Below are 13,579 nucleotides of genomic sequence, written 5' to 3'. Positions count from 1 at the left end.
CCATCTGAATCCAATTAGATCGGATCCAATTAGTAGGATTCTGTAATGCTTAGATCCGACCCGTTGACAACCCTGGTCATAAGGATGCTTTAATTCGATCTTGTGTCGTGTTTTCTATTCCATACTATTTGTGAAAAAAAATTATACAAGAATGACACGATTAGTATCCTTATGATCGTGCCTTTGTGACATTGGTTTATGTTTGTCACTATTTGCGTACTTAAATGATTTTTATGTACTTTATTATAAATAATCATATTCTTAAGCATTTTGGAATTATATATTTTATTTGTATATGAAATATTTAAAACACATGTTTATGTCCTATGTTTCCATAAAAAACATATAATCTTATCATAAATCTATACATGACATCCGGTCATGTGAAGTGCGAACCTATCTGGTCCAGTCTAGTAAAGCATTTGGAATGAGCAAAGTCATATGATAAGATGGGTAGGTGGTGATTGGTAAATTTGAAAGGGATTCTTGGGAAAGGGAGCAAACTTTTTCTCATGATAAAGTGGGAATCTCCCAAGGCAGTGCAAAAGACCTGAAGAGGCGGGGGCGCGGGGGGGAGAAAGTGGAGCAAAAAGCTTGAATGCTTTTGGGGCTCCACAACTTCACCAGGTTGGCCTGTTTTCTCATTTTCTTTTTCTGTTTTCACTGCTTGATGATGTAAATAACCAATCATCTTTTTTTATCAATAGAAGAAACTCACAAATCACATTCCCATTCCCACCACTCTGTCTGATTCTTTCCCGATCACTCTTTGATATCAAAGTCTCCCATTTCCCTCTCTCTCTCTCTCTCTCAATATTGGGTCTTGTCAAAATTTTGGATACAGAGCCAAAGGGAGGATTGTTCTAGAGGAGGATTACTATTCTTGTTGAAGAATAGTGTGGGTATCGATTCTAAGTATTGCCCTTTTTTTTCTTATTGTTACTTGGTTTCTGTATCTATTTGGGGTTGTTGCTTTATGGGGTGGAGATCGTTCATTCATTTATTCATTCTTTCACTTGTTGGTAGCATTTTTTTTGTCTACGCCCTTAGAGGATTCTGATTCACTGGGTTTATACGATTTTGTCAAATGGGTATTTATAAATATGTGAACTTGGTTCTTGGTTGTTGCAGTACGTGTTTCCGATCGATCGTAGCAGCAGTATCGTGTTCTCTATCGCCCAAGATGAGCTTCGGAAGCAGTTCTGTGGGTTCTGGTTGGCTCGACCCGTCTGTTGCTTGGTTGAATTTGCCTTGTTTTTATTTTTTTGTTGGTGGTGGAGATTTTATATGGGTGAGTTTGTGTTGTAGGGAGCAGGGGTGCAAGGTCTTTTGAATTTGGAAGGACCCATGTCGTTAGGCCCAAAGGCAAGCATCAGGCAACCATTGTTTGGCTTCACGGCCTTGGTGACAATGGCTTAAGGTATGCTTTGCAGAACTTGGTTCCCCATCTTTTCTACTTCTCCTTTCATTATTGGTTGATTCAGAAAGTACTTTTCCTGCTTCTCTATAACATGCATACTTTAGGATGATGGTTAAGTCATTTTGTTGTATATGTTCTTTTATTCTTTGGCATGTTGCGTTTTCTAACTTTTTGCAGGTTGATTATCGAGGAAACTAGCAAGAATCAGGTGTTTCTATCAATTTTGGCTACAAAATTAAAGGCTCGTCCGCCTCCAAAATAGTCATTCCTGATATATGCAAGCTGTGTAGAGTCCCGACTGCTTATCACAACCAGATCCATCTGCATCTAGTTGCTTAAAATTGGCGTCTTGCTTGGTTTAGTTGTATCATGGCCTTACCTTGGAGCTGCATTTCTGATATCACAACCAGAGCCACCTGGGTCTGGTGATTCCATACAGTCATGCACATATTTGTTTGATGTGACCTATGAAGGTCGTGATCAGACCTGTTGAGATTTTAGCATGGTTAACGGACAAAAGATTTCAGATTTGCGCATGAAAGTGAATAGATAGATAAATATGTAAATAATAATGAAAAAATAAATGTGTTTAGTAGTTTCTGGACCCAAAGTGGAATCATGTCTAGAATAAAATCAGAAAAAGAGACAGAAGAAATTGCAGTGCAATGCATTGCTTTGATGGGACTGAAATCCATTGATACTGAGTCAGACCAAGAACTTTACAATTTCTATAGGGTTTGTGCCGTGAGATTTTTAGTCCTTGTATATTATGTATCATGAAAGTACATTAGTCAGAAATTGAACCAGTGTGCAAAGAGAAGATATACCAACATATGATTGTCAAATATGGTTCTAGGTGCCTGATAAAATAGATGTGACGAATTGTAAGATGCTGGAGGTCATTGGGCATCTCTCAGCACTTTGAAAACATCAGTTCATTTTACATTTTTAGAACACATTTTTGGAGGTCACGAGGATCCCTTTTTACCTGTCCTATGCTGTCCAACATGCTTTTGAGATCTACTTCTGGGTTTACAATTATTAATAATTCACTTTAGGATGGTTCAGTCATTTTGTTCTATTTTATGTTCTTTTATTCTTTGGCATGTTTTTCTTGTTTTTTGCAACCAAAAATTAGAAGTGCCAGTTTCTTTTATATTTTTTTCTCTTAGTTTAAGCCTAATGATCTTTCTTAGCTTTCCACAGCACAGTGCTTGATGAAAGAACATTGTCTATTTCACAAGTTTTTCGCACGATAGGTTCTTGAAGAACTTTGTATAAGATCTGCACCATAAATCACTTTGTAGAGAAGAAAGAGAGGATGAAGAAAGAGGCTGCAACAAATGATTCTCTAAACACCTCATTAGGGTTGTGGGTTACTTTAGAACATTATGTATTTTACATGACAAAAATACCTCTAATTAATATACAAGAGACAATACAACTAAGAGGGGTAATACAGTCAAGCTGAACATGGTACATTATAATAAGTCTGAGATATTAGACAAACTTTGGATCTGGATCTAGATCTAATAGATCACGTCTCAATTCCCTCCCTCAAGTTGTGCATGGTAAGAACCATAAACAACTTGCTCTTTAAGTGCCAAAACCATTCCTTGCCCAATCCTTTTGTGAACAAATCTGCAAGTTGATCCTGCATCCCAACAAATTGAGTAGAAATTTCTCCACTTTCAATTTTGCTTCTAATAAAGTGTTGATCTATCTCTGTATGTTTCGTTCTTCCATGCTGAATAAGATTGAGAGATATCTTGATTACACTTTGATTATCATAAAATAGGTAGAACTTCACATCTGTTGATATAAATCAGACAATAGATATCTAATCCAAATTATTTCAGATGATGCTGCCATCATTGACCTGTATTCAGCTTCAATACTTGATCGAGCCACTGGCATTTGTTTTTTTACTGCTCCATGAAACTAAGTTTTTTCAGTAAAAACACAATAGCCAGAGACACCTTATTTCATTCGGATCCCCTGCCCAAATAACCTTAAAAAATACCATAACTGTTAAAACATCTTAATTTCTATCATTTCTTCGATAACAAAGCCCATCGCCAAGAGTGCCTTTCAGATATCTAAGAATTCTTTTGACAGCCTCAACGTGATGCACACGAGGACAATGCATAAACTGAGAAACTTGATTGACTGCATAAACAATGTGAGAACGGGTAAAAGTGAGATATTGAAGCGTAACACGAGGACAATGCATAAACTGAGAAACTTGATTGGTTGCATAAACAATGTGAGAACAGGTAAAAGTGAGATATTAAAGCTTACCTACAATACTTTTATATCTTGTAGGATCATTGAAAATGTCTCATTCATCACGTCCAAGTTTTTGCTGCAAGACACTTGGAGTAAATATCAGTTTGCAATCTTTCATTCCAGCTTGATTGAGTAGATCAATGGTATACTTATGCTGTGTCAATACTAATGAGTCTTTTCTGCTATCAACTTCAACACCCAAAAGATATTTGAGATCTCCCAAGTCTTTTATTTTGAATCTTCTATTTCACACACTCTTGACAACAACAATATGTTTTTGGGATTTTGTTGCAACTATGATATCATCAACATAAATGAACAATATTGTAATCTATTTATCACCTTTGTAGATGAACAGGGAATGATCTAAATGAGGTCTTCAAAAACCATGCTACTGAATTTCAAGAGAAAAACTCTCAAACCATGATCAAGAAGCTTGTTTTAGCCTGTATATAGCTTTGTTCCATCTATACACATACCTTGCTGGATCTTTCTCATTATACCCTTATGGTTGCTCCATATGCACCTTCTCTTTGAGGTCTACGTGCAAGAACACATTTTTATCATCCAGTTGACTTAAATCCCAGCCATGATCTACTGCAAATGAAAAACTATTTTGATAGTTCCCATCTTCACTATTGGACTGCATGTCTCTTCATAGTCCAACCCAGTGTTGTGAAAAGTGTTGAGGCATAGCGAGGCGCTCCACCAAAATCTGAGGCGAGGCGTAAGCCTCATTTTTTTTAAAAAATCATAATTTTTACATTAAAATATAATATATAAGAGTCTATTCTTATTATTTTGACTATGTTGAACACATCCATGGAATCATATTTGGCCAACACGACCTTCGCCGCATGAGCTTTAACTAAGGGGTTTGGAACCAACAAAGGATAGCAAACATTTTCCCTCATGTATATATTTCATTTGTGCCTGGACTTGGACATGGACTCGATTAACTTATATCTGGTTGGACCTTGGATCCATTATAAACCAAACCCGCTTAACTGGATAGTCTAATAAGGGGAGCAGATCGGGTCATGCTGAACATGAACATTTTTGCTCATGCTGACATCGTGGCCATCCGATTTGCATTTTAAAAAGCTCAAAAGTCAACAAAAACCACGCGGCATTCATCGAATGCAAACAGACGACCGCGATGTCCGCATGAGCAAAAACGCTCATGTTCAACATGACCTGATCTGCCCCCCTTTCCTGTGGACCGCAACGTCTCCATCACCATAACTCATGGTTACGTACGCTTTCTTCCTCTGACTGAAAATTTTATAAACAGATTTTGTTTGCAAGTCGAAGGCTTCCAATCCCTAATTTCCATTATTTAATCTTATTTTCTTCATTCTTTATAACAATCCCAAATCCCGAATCCCTATCCTTTTGTAGTCTCTTCGCCCATACCAAGTTCGTTGCTGTCCCTTCTGATCTCCAAAGCAAGATAAAAAAGGAAGAAAGTTTTTTCCTTCTCTCCGTTGCTCGATTCACATGAAGAAGGCCGGGAGTCAGTGAAGGAAATGGAGGGAATCGATGATCGCTCTTTCTCCAGACTCTTCTTTGCTTCCTTCATCCTCCTCCTCTTCCTCTTCACAGTGAATTCGCCAGAAAATTTCGGGTCCGAGGCCGCAAAACTTCCTGACGATAAAGGTAAGCGTTTCGCTCCCTCTCTTTTTCTGTTTTTTCTTATTTTTTCTTCTAATTTTGAGGTGAAGCTATTGCCTAGATCCGTATATCGTTCCCTACACTCAAAATGATGAGGCCATTGCCGATGTTTCCTATGGTGTCGACATTTCAGAGCTCGCCGTTGCAGTAGATTTGGATAGCGACCCCATCTGACCAAAACAAGGTGAGGCGCGTACGCCTCACCTTGAGGCGTGCCTCGCCCTGAGGCGTACGCCTCAAGGCGTATGAGGCGTGCGCCTCAGGGCTTTTGCGCCTTATGCTTGCACCTCAAGGCACAACGCCCCTTGCCTTTAGGCGTGTCACACTTTTAATAATACTGGTCCAACCCATGTTCTTGAGTAAACCCCTTTGCAACCAACCTTGCCTTCTATCTCTTTATGCTGCCATTTGGTTTATATTTTATTTTAAAAACCCATTTTGATCCAACTACATTCTTTCCAACATGTCTTTTTACAATATTTCATGTCCTATATTCATGTAAAGCCTGTATTTCTTTATTCATAGGCTCAATCCATTTGTTGGATTTTGAGGCCTGGTTGTATGATCGTGGCTCTTCATGTTGAGATACAATAGCTAAAAAAATTAGTGATCCATGCTGAAATTTTCATAACTTACCCATCTATCAATAGGATGTTGCACCCTTTCAGACCTTTTGTTCATTTGTTCTTATCAATAGGATGTTTATTCGGGATGAAGCCCAAATAGAAATTGAATTTTTTTTTCTTGTTCTATTTGTTTTTGCCTAAATTCCATGTCTTTAATTACAACCCACTTAGGCTCTAAGAGTGCTATTTCATCCTATAGGGGATTTAGAGAACTATAATAGTCTTGGACAATTATTTCACCTTATTTGGTGGTCATCACATTTTCTTGCAAGAAATATGCTCTTGCAACCGCTTGCTCAAAGTTAAATTGAACTTTAAGTATAAGGATGCTTCCGTTGAATAATCAATTCCCAAGAAGGAAGAAGAAGGTTATAGGGATATTAGATTCTAAAAATTCTCAAAATTTTTTTGTTTCAAAAGTTAGAGTTGTTCCCAAACTAAATTTAAACATTTTTTTCGTTTTTCAAATTACCGACCATGGATGTGAAATATCTTTCTCATCTAATGGTTGCTTTGTGCATGATCTTCGGTCTGGAAAGTGGACTGGGCAAGGCCATAGGAAGGGGATCTTTACTTTATGGACTATTTGTCTCTTCCTTAAACTATTTTTGTACTTATGTCCATGATAAGGGTATTGAAACTTGGCATAAAAGACTTGGACATCCAAGCTATTCTAAAATATATCTTTTTATTTTTGGGAACAAATTTTGTAATGAAAAAGATATGACTTGCATATATTGTGTTCTTGAAAAAATGAAATCTATTCCATTTCCAAATAGAACCTTTGTCTCAACGAGACCTTTTGAATTGGTGCACTCGGATGTGTGGGGTCCTTTTTTATGTCTAAAGGTGGTTACTCATATTATGTGACTTTTATTAATGAATTTACTAGGTATGTACAGGTTTACTTTCTTAATCTTTAGTTGGAAGTTTTCTTCTTCTTTAAAGAATTTTACATGAAAGTTCAAAATTAATTTCAAAGCAATATATCTATTCTTAGATTGGATTCAGGTGAAGAATATCTATCTAATGATTTTCAAAATTAAACTAAATGGAATTTGCCATCAAAGATCTTGCCCTAGGACACCACAACAAAATGGGCTAGCAGAAAGAAAACATAGGCATATAGTAGAAATTGCTAGAATATTACTTATTTCTAAAAATATTCTAATTTTTTTTGGGGCCGAAGGTGTTTAATAAATCGAATGCCATCATCTACTTTGAAAAATCTCTCCTTATGATTTTTTTTTAAAATAACACCCGACTTCAATCGTTTACGAATTTTTGGTTGTAAATGTTTTGTGCTTTTACACAAAAGAGATAAGTTACTTCTAAAAGCAATTGAATGTGTTTTCATTGGATATGGTGAAAATAAAAAAAGATATAGATGCTTTGATTTCAAAAATAACAAACTTTATGTTTCTAAAGACATGACATTCTTAGAAGATGAAAATGGTTTTTAAGAATAAATATGATAAGGAGGAAATTGACTATATGTTTTTGTATGATCTCTCCCCAAGGAAAGATATACATGCTAATGATCATTCTTTGAATCATTATGAAGTTATAGATGATATAAATCATGAATATTCTGATATTGGAACATCACCAAGTAGTGATGACATCATTGATAATTCTTCTAAAAATATTCAAGTTTATACCCAGCGTGAGCAAAATAATCCTATTAGTGCCTTAGAAAAATTTTCTCAATATAATGAATCTATAGAAGAAACTCCTCTTAGAAGATTTAGTAGAGAATCTATTCCACCAAATAGGTTTGTTTCTTATGAAACATTATCTCCTAATTATAGGACTTGCTTAATAACTTTACATTTAGATCATAAGCCTTCACACTATAATGAAGGTAAAAATGTTCTTATTGGATTGAAGCCATGAATATAGAACTAGATGTTCTTAGTAAAGTGAAAACTCAGGAGGTAGTTAAGCTACCTCTAAACAAGAAACCTATTGGATGTCGATGAATTTTTAAAGTTAAAACCAAGAGTGATGGAACTTTAGCGAGATATAAAGCGAGGTTAGTATCTAAAATATACAAGAATATGAAATTGACTATAAGGAGACCTTTGCACCAATAGCTAAAATGACTAGTGTTAGGACTCTAATAGTCGTTGCGTCAACCAAAAAATGACCTATATACCAATTAAATGTTAAAAATATTTTTTTTTTATGGAAAACTAAATGAAAAAGTCTATATGGATCCTCCGTCGGGATTTGACATTGAAAAAGAAAAATCTCTTAAACTTTTAAAAGCCTTGTACGACCTCAATCCATACCCTTTGAAAATGCAGAATATTTTTTTTTTCAAGGCGGAAACCTTCCCAGAGATCTGGGGTCCTCACAGTTCTAATTTTCATTGGATAGCCCAATCACCACAAACGAAGTTGCAACCATCATCCATAAGAACCAAACAAATTTCTTTATTTATGAGTAAGAGTAAATTTCAAAGACAAGGTTTTATTCAACTGAAAATAAAGCGACAACTGAAAAGAAGCAAGAAGAACTAAGACAAAAGAAAGAGCCACTATGTCCCCTGTTGAAGCTGACAAGCCCAAGTATGACTCTCGTCCATTTCCAGTAGCCAGTTCAGTTCAGCCTTACTGTTCACCATGTATTGTGAAAAACCAACAAAGTAGGGTGTCAGAACCGAAATTCTGAGAACATCTACTTCTAAAGAAACCAGGTGAGACAAAGAACATGAATAAGATTTCATGCAATGATTCGAGTGAGTGCAGATATAAAATTTGCAGCATTCAAATATCCATACATACCAACAATTACATATGCTCACCAGTCAAGAACAGTAAAACAGTACCATATATCGAGAACTAAATAACCAAACCTTGCAACATGATTTCAAGAAGTAAATCATATGCTACCACTTAATCATGTCATAATATGGAGAATGATTCAAACATGCATGATCTAATGCATAACAGGAAAATGCATGATTATGTGCAATGCATGATTTCTTCTGTTATCTTTCATTTAAGTTCCATCTTTCCATATGCATGCCCTATTAAATGCACGAAGCTTTAAGTTCCTCTTTTTAATTACCGTTGCCCGCGGATACACCAAACGAGTACAATCCTCGAGGTCAAGTAGGTTCCCAGGGTAGCTTAACACACAATTTGTATTTTATTACTGGGTTCCAACTTAGCCCTCGACCGAATCACCTTCGGAACATTAGACCTCCACATCTAATGCTGGGGATACAAGGGACACCCCACGCCCACATGTGCCACTTCCTTGGTACCATAACAACAGCTGTGTCAAACACACCACTCTCGGGTAAAGTGGCGGACTCTCCCTAAAACCGTGGTCAGGAGAAAAAACCTTAATATCGGGTTCAAGGGACCATTTTACAACACATAGAGTTTTTTGTATCCTCACAGTCTCCCCAAAACCGGATCTCTAAGATTCTCATACTCAAGATGAGATATCCAGAATGTATATTACAATGTTTTTATTATATTTGTATTAAAGTTAATTCTTTAAGTTTGCAACACCATATGCAAAAGTAAAGTGAAAACCCGCATCCTCCCTTGCGGGGGCCCTTTCGGGACTCCAGCTCGTATAAACCAGTAGAAAAGTGTAGTAATGTGCCAAACCATCTTATGTGGTTTTAGTGATGTAGTTAAAAACATATGAGAAAGAAAACCAAACCCACGACTCTCCAGGCCGGTGATGGTTCATTTAAGCCATCGATGCACCGCATAATAAAACCAAATGAGTGTTTCATTCGTAACACTAGGCCAAAGAGCCAAAAGCATGTGTACTCATGCAAACATAACCCAACCATATGCATGTAATTACTCAATCATATGCATTTTCATTATATGTGTGGTAACTACATCATATACGTGTATTAACCAATGCACATTTCTTTTGAGTGTGTGAGTGTATATGTAAACTTTCACATATCCATCAAGCATACATGCTCAAGAAGAAACATCAATAACCGAGACATGCGCACATTCCAGATTTCACAACTAGTATTATGAAATGCAAAACGACCTTTACACAATTACAGGCAGAAGTGTAAGCTTTGCCATATGCTAGGGAAGTTAGTCGGGCTTACCAATCGCAGACCCGCCCCCCCCCCCCTAGCTAGAAATATAGTCAATTCAGTCCAGCCAACACATATCAACCAATCATGTTGAAAGGACATAGATTTTCAGGAAAGAAAATACAGTTTGCACAATTATCTTAATGTACACAAGGTTCGATCAACCTGATCGGATCATTATCCAAAGCTCAGGGTTTAAAGAAACATTTACATGGTGCTGATACACAAACCCCATAATAAATCTGTTCATCAAACCCAAATATATGAAATACAGAAACAGACCTGATAACTGTCATGCATGAATATCACTATCAACCTATCATAGAATTAACCATATTATGGGCAGCATACATCCAATTTAAATAAAATCTAAACACAAACAATTGGCATCATATAGGTGTAGCATATAAGCTGAATATCTCTTTCCTTTTCTCCAGGCGACATAAGTATATCAAGCAATATCATCAAACATAATCGCTAGTTTGTCAGCAAAAGCAAGTCACCTACATACTAAAAATAGAGTATACATATTATTATATTAACGCCTATTAGCATTATCGTAGGGCAGTTTAACATAAAATGGTATGTATGTGCATACAAAGTCAACTCCCACTCACCTAATCTGATTCTGGACAAAATGTAAGATCATCAGTGTCATACCAGGTTTGAGCCTACGTCATAGTTTTTATTCAGCTAGTAAGGTCTCTGATTCAGAACAGTACCCAGACATCTGTTGACAGGGGTTCCCTGCTAATCCTTGTAACTTTAAAATGAACAACATCTAAAGGGCATTATGTAAATGTCTTAGATTCAAAGCATGCAAAATGTATACTTAAGATATTTCAGAAACATAGGCTTAACAGTGTTACTCTGGTTCCCCAACTATCCCCACTGCTCTCACGAACTGCAAATGCAATTAAGCTCTATGAATCATAACTGGTTTAGTCCAACCCTCAACACCTTAATTCAATTAAGAAAATCATAGCTTCATCAGACCCATGCCATAAAATGACACTTCACGATCCTGAAGTTATGATGAACCAAGTTGTTGATATGAAACTTTATCATACATAAACAAAAATTTAATGCAACTATTGCCACTTAGTATAAAACCATTGATCAAGACTACTGTAGTCAAATGAACACTGTAAAAGAAATTCTATACATAAAATGACTTACAGTTCATTAACAAAAATATACACAACAACACTTTGGATTGATATCAAGGGCATTGATTGCACATGGTTCAACTAATAGCAAGCCTGAGCGTAACCCACAATTTTAAGAGCATCTAATATATATGTTTTTACAAACAAAACGCATACAACACACTCGGGTCAGCCATGTCGGGTTCATATCCCAAATCCAACTAGGTATGTCTGAAAACTGCATAACGGTTCATACTGTGCGATGCACATAATACACATTATGTAACCAAACACATTCAAAATAAAGAAACCCCCCAAATTTTTATTTTATTTTATTTTGATCAAAGCAGTCGAATCCCTCAATTTCTATTGATTTGGGGTTTACGTTAACCCTCATAACCTGCTCCCACTCCTATATTCATGCCAACCGAAACCCCCAAATCAAAGATTTGGGTTTTTTCCATGTGGGATTCACCAAAATCCCCAACTACAGAATTTCAGTGGAACCTCCCCTCAAACCCACACATGGAATCGAACCCATGTTCGATCCCTCACCTCGATTCCAAGAAGACCCGTACCTTATTGAAGCTTTTCCGGCGATCGGAGGCTGGAATCGCATGAGTAGGGCGGACTGGTGTTGCTCCACTCACTGCCGTGACAGACGAAGCCCTTGTTGGTTGCGGATGGCCGGAGCTTTGCCGGCGACAGGACCTTCCTCCGACGTGCGTACACTGAGAGAGAGAGAGAGAGAGAGAGAGAGAGAGAGAGAGAGAGAGAGAGAGAGAGAGAGAGAGAGAGAGAGAGAGAGAGAGAGAGAGAGAAGAGGGAAAAACCCCCTCTCCACTCTTTTTTATCGGCCCACCGAACCCCCTCCTCTGCGCCCTGCGTAACCCCCCCTGCCCTTTCTTGATTTGCTGTTACAGACTTGATGGGCTTTCTTTAAAAGGCCCCTTACACAGGGGCGCGGCTCGGGTCCGGACCCGAGACCCGTAACCCGACTCCAAACAATACGGATCCACAAGTTGGATCCAACTGTGGATCCTCGGATAAATTTTAAAAATTTAAAATTTTATTCATTTCTTCTTCTTATTATTAGTTTTATTAGAGATTTGGATATAAAGACCACTTTATGGATCTTAGATCCACATGTTGGATCCATTTGAGTCCAATCACGGATCCAACCTTAAATACTTGATTTTTTATACTAATTATTATTCCCAAAAATAATTTTATTTATTTATGATTATACACATATATATATATATATATTTATTAAAATATATATATAGGTATATGGATTCGGTATGTGGATCCCAGACCCATCTACGCACCCCTTTTAAATAATTATTCTCCGAATTATTTAATTAATTAAAGATTATTGTACTTATACATACATATCAAATTTACGAGGTAAATTTATTCGAAAAAATCCCTTTATGGGTGCTGGATCTGAAATTTGGATCCCAGGCCCAAATCACTCTGTTATGAAATATATATTATAATATATTTAAATAAATGCCTAAAAATTATGGTTATCACAACTACTCTCTTTGTGAAAAATACAAGTACTAGCATTGTTATTCTTCTACTTTACACAGATGATATGATTATAACAGGGAGTGACAAAAAGGGAGTTAGTAATGTTAAAAATGTGTTAAAAGATAATTTTGATATGCCTAACTTAGGATTCTTAAGATATTTTTTAGGAATTGAAGTTGCATACTCTCCTAGAGGGTGCATACTTTCTCAAATACAACTTGTTGCAGATATATGTGCTAAATCTTAAATTTCATATAACAAGGTGAAAACTTCTGAAGTGGTGAATGATAAATTAAGACTTGAAGATGCGACTCTTCTTGAAGACTCCACACCTTACAGACAGCTAATTGGTCTCTCACTTATCTGTCAATCACCAAACCAGATATCGCTGATGTCGTTCACTCTGTTAGTCAGTTTAAACATGCTCCCATAACTGTACACAAGTATTGTATTAAGGATCGTCAGATATATCAAAAATACCATTACTAAAGGGCTCTTTCTATTCTCATTTTCATCTTTGAAATTACTTGCTTATATTGATGTTGATTGGGGAGAAAATCCCAGTGATAGAATCTCAACTACCGGTTTTTGTGTCTTTTTAGGAGATTCTCTTATTGCCTGGACATGTAGCTGAATACAGAGTTATGACAACTACAACTATAGAGTTATGACAACTACAACTATAGAACTTGTATGGTTAAGAAATCTTCTCAGGGATACGAGTGTTGACATCTCCAACCTTTCGAAGATGTGTTGCAATAATAAAAGCGCAATTACATTGTCAACCACCACACCT

The 13,579-nt window shown here is 36.6% G+C and overlaps 1 protein-coding gene across 2 annotated transcripts in view; it reads left to right on the top strand.

The window, feature by feature from the left end:
- Nucleotides 1–504: 504 nt before the first annotated feature.
- The window catches only part of LOC149815115 (uncharacterized), a 65,005-nt gene continuing 51,930 nt past the window's right edge, over nucleotides 505–13,579 (top strand). Inside the window, exons 1-3 of one of the 2 annotated variants that reach the window (XM_089989170.1) lie at nucleotides 505–627; nucleotides 1,132–1,214; nucleotides 1,309–1,420. In XM_089989170.1, coding sequence (XP_089845296.1) covers nucleotides 599–627; nucleotides 1,132–1,214; nucleotides 1,309–1,420 — 224 coding nt within the window. In that variant the 5' untranslated portion in view covers nucleotides 505–598. Of the gene's footprint in view, nucleotides 628–837; nucleotides 916–1,131; nucleotides 1,215–1,308; nucleotides 1,421–13,579 lie in introns of those variants that run through there. The other variant, XM_089989172.1, reaches the window with a different exon arrangement.

The sequence above is a fragment of the Nuphar pumila genome, chromosome 15 (assembly GCF_984573655.1).
Source record: "Nuphar pumila chromosome 15, dmNupPumi1.hap1.1, whole genome shotgun sequence".
Lineage (NCBI taxonomy): Eukaryota > Viridiplantae > Streptophyta > Magnoliopsida > Nymphaeales > Nymphaeaceae > Nuphar > Nuphar pumila.
Note: the sequence above shows the minus strand (reverse complement) of the source record. Positions and strands in the feature narration are given on the sequence as shown.